The sequence below is a fragment of the Acyrthosiphon pisum genome, unplaced genomic scaffold, assembly GCF_005508785.2.
Source record: "Acyrthosiphon pisum isolate AL4f unplaced genomic scaffold, pea_aphid_22Mar2018_4r6ur Scaffold_15085;HRSCAF=15739, whole genome shotgun sequence".
NCBI classification, from domain to species: domain Eukaryota; kingdom Metazoa; phylum Arthropoda; class Insecta; order Hemiptera; family Aphididae; genus Acyrthosiphon; species Acyrthosiphon pisum.
Window position 1 is genome coordinate 1 of NW_021763862.1, and position 3,114 is coordinate 3,114.

Here is a 3,114-nt window from a genome sequence, read left to right on the forward strand (position 1 = left end):
TCATAATATATCATTTCGGGAATCTGTCTTAAAATCTTTTTGAATATTTATTGTACTAATTCAGAAAGTACGGAATTATATAATTGTATAGAATTTTGATATTTGTGTGCGTTTAAAATTCTAAAACAGTGCACTCATAATCACTAACTATTCTTCATATTGTAAGCAAACTAAATTGCAGCTATACTTTAGCTAATGGACCATAATGGACATATAAAATCATTATAGACAACTAGAGGATAAAATTATCTCATAAAAGTGTCATGCAGAATCTGTCTTATTTATAATACTTAAGGTGGTACCTACTTCAAACTTTTTGAATTTCTTTTTAAGATGTCACTTTTATCAACTTTACAAGTGTAAATGCTAACCTTCAGCTAATGAGTTTAAAATCATTAACTAATAAAAGTATATTGATTAAATTCCTATATCTATTATTTAGGAAATATCTTAAATTCAGAAAAAGATATTTTACTTTGATCATTAAAAATAAATAAGATAAATATCTGGATAAATATTCACATTCATTATTTATGTTAATTTTATATTAATTTATTTATTTTTGTAATTTACGGCCAACAGGCAATTTTACAAGGTGAATATGGAGTTACAAGCTAAATTTGAGTACCTACAACAGTTATAATATTTGAAATTATAAATGAATTATTTTTATAGATTACATGCTAAAATTGAAAGCCATCGATCAATTAACATATCGAATCAATCAAAGTGAATCTGATAAAGATATTATCAAGAGAAACCTAGAAGAAGTTCAGGATGAATGTTCTAAATTGACTTATAAACTTAAAACTTCTGCTCGTTTATTAGATGAAGTTCAAGTAGAAAGAGAAAAACTTGTATTTGAAAAAGAAACTATGGTAAATAATACATAAGCTATTTATAAAGTTTTTATTTTATTTGTCAGTCTATTGTTTTTTTATATAGCCAGCACAGGAAAGTAGAGAGGTAGATTTTGTAAATAATTTTAAATTTTACTGTTTTGTTGTACTTATTTGTTTTAGAAATCTCAATTAGAACAATTTTACAGTATTTTTAAGAAACAAGATATTGTAGAAAAATCACATAACTCATTCATAAATCATTCTGATTGTGTACAATTGAATGAAAAAAAGACTTTTAATAACACTGGTAAATTAGTATTTATTTTGTAGTTAATTTTTAAAAACAAGGAATTATGGTAGTATTTGAAATTAAAAATAATCCATGAATTTATAAACTTTTATTGTAAGCGGACAATTTTTAAAATTATTGAATTAAATTGATTGTTAATAGCATGCTACACCTGAATGTGTTTTTGCTGTCTTGCAAATACATATTATAGCACATTGTACGTTCTGAATAATCCATCTACCTCTTGTTACTTTTAATATTAGAGTGAATTGACTTATTCACAAATTTGGAAATTTAGAATTTTTAAATGATCATAACTCACTTTAAAATTAAAATATAATAAAAAAAAACTAGATTCACTAGATAATATTCTTTTGCATTTTATAATTCACCCTAATATTAAACATAACAGAGTTAAATAGATTATTTAGAACATACAATTTGATATGTTATGCATTTGTAAGGTGTACACATACGGGTGTAGTGTCTTCTTAACATAAAATGTATGACTATGACTGATAAAAATATCATAGCATACGGTTGATTTGGTAATTTAATTTATATTTAATTAATTACAACATAACATATTTATATTTTGTAGGTGCTTTGTTATCAGATATTAGTTATAGTAATTCTGAAGATAGTTCATATGATCATTTATTGAAAAATCCAAAACAAAATTCAGCTCTGATAGAAAAGCATTCTACTGGCAACATTTTCAATAACCTGAATACAAAAAAATGTGCGGTAAATAAAAAATTTCTAAGTATCTATATAAGTGTATTTTTTAATGTGTCTTCTTCTTAACACTAAAAACCTAGTTGCAACTTAATTTTATTTGCATAATATTGACTATTTTTATTTAGTTGGCAAGTGACAACATATATAGTTTCAACTATTACGTGTTTATTATCATTTTTCTTTTCTTCTATTGAAAAAATGAATACATTTTATATTATTTAATTATTTTAGATCAAAAACGTGAATACTACCAACAACAAAATTATTGCTACAACTATTGTAACGATGGACTTGGGTAGTGTAAATGCTAAATCTGTTATAAAAACATATCCAACACAGACTCCAAAAGTTGCATTAACATCGTCATCGAGTGGTGAACATTCAATTTATTTTTAAATAGTGTATAATAAAGGTAAATAACTGCCTATTAATGTTTAGATTCTACAGAGCCATTGTCCACCAGCGATTCTGAAACAGAAAATAATATAACTGAAAAAAAACATAATTTTATTCAAAAAATTATTGTCATTCCAGAAATGTGTGGTCACTGTCATAAAAAGTTTGTTTAAAATATCTACTGCTTTCATAATTAATCAGTAATCAATTAATTTTTATTCAATACTACAACTAAAAAATTGTTTTCAGAATAAAGTTTAACAATTACATGGTTAAATGTTTGGACTGTAAAATTATTACTCATCTGGAATGTAAAGATTTTATACCTACTATATGTACAATTGATCATCTAAAAATCAATGCTTTAAATGTCAGTAATTTATTATTCTTATATTTTTTCTTTATTATAATTAATTATTTTTACCGCCAGTGTGGTGTCCCACCTTTCATCATTCACTGCATTGGCGAAATCGAAAAAAGAGGATTGGATACAGTTGGGTTATACAGAGTGTCTGGTTCTGATAAAGAAGTGAAAAATTTAAGAGACAAATTTCGAAAAGGTTTACCGAATTTAAACAATATAGACATCCACGTATTATGCAGTTATTTAAAAGGCTTAATTCGTATGCAAGAAAATCTTATATCTCCAAGTGATTTATCAAAGTTGACTGATGCATTAAAAAATAAAAATGATGTTTCAAGTCACTTTGTCAAGTTGTATCTGATTTGCCTAATACCAATCGTACATACTTGCATTCCTCATTCTTCATTTGCAAAAGTATATTCTTATATTAATTTTAAAATAAATGGTAATTTTTCAAAAAATGATCTAATTTCACCTTTTTT

General features: G+C 24.8%; 1 protein-coding gene across 1 annotated transcript; it reads left to right on the plus strand.

Moving 5' to 3' along the window:
* Positions 1-655: 655 nt before the first annotated feature.
* Positions 656-3,046, plus strand: LOC100573618 (rac GTPase-activating protein 1-like; the record flags this gene model as incomplete). The annotated part of the gene is made up of 7 exons (XM_003248897.3): positions 656-878; positions 1,023-1,149; positions 1,733-1,878; positions 2,104-2,245; positions 2,311-2,431; positions 2,518-2,638; positions 2,699-3,046. Coding segments are annotated over exons 1-7 (1,203 nt in total), but the record flags the coding sequence as incomplete, so codon positions are not given.
* Between the last annotated feature and the right edge of the window lie 68 nt (positions 3,047-3,114).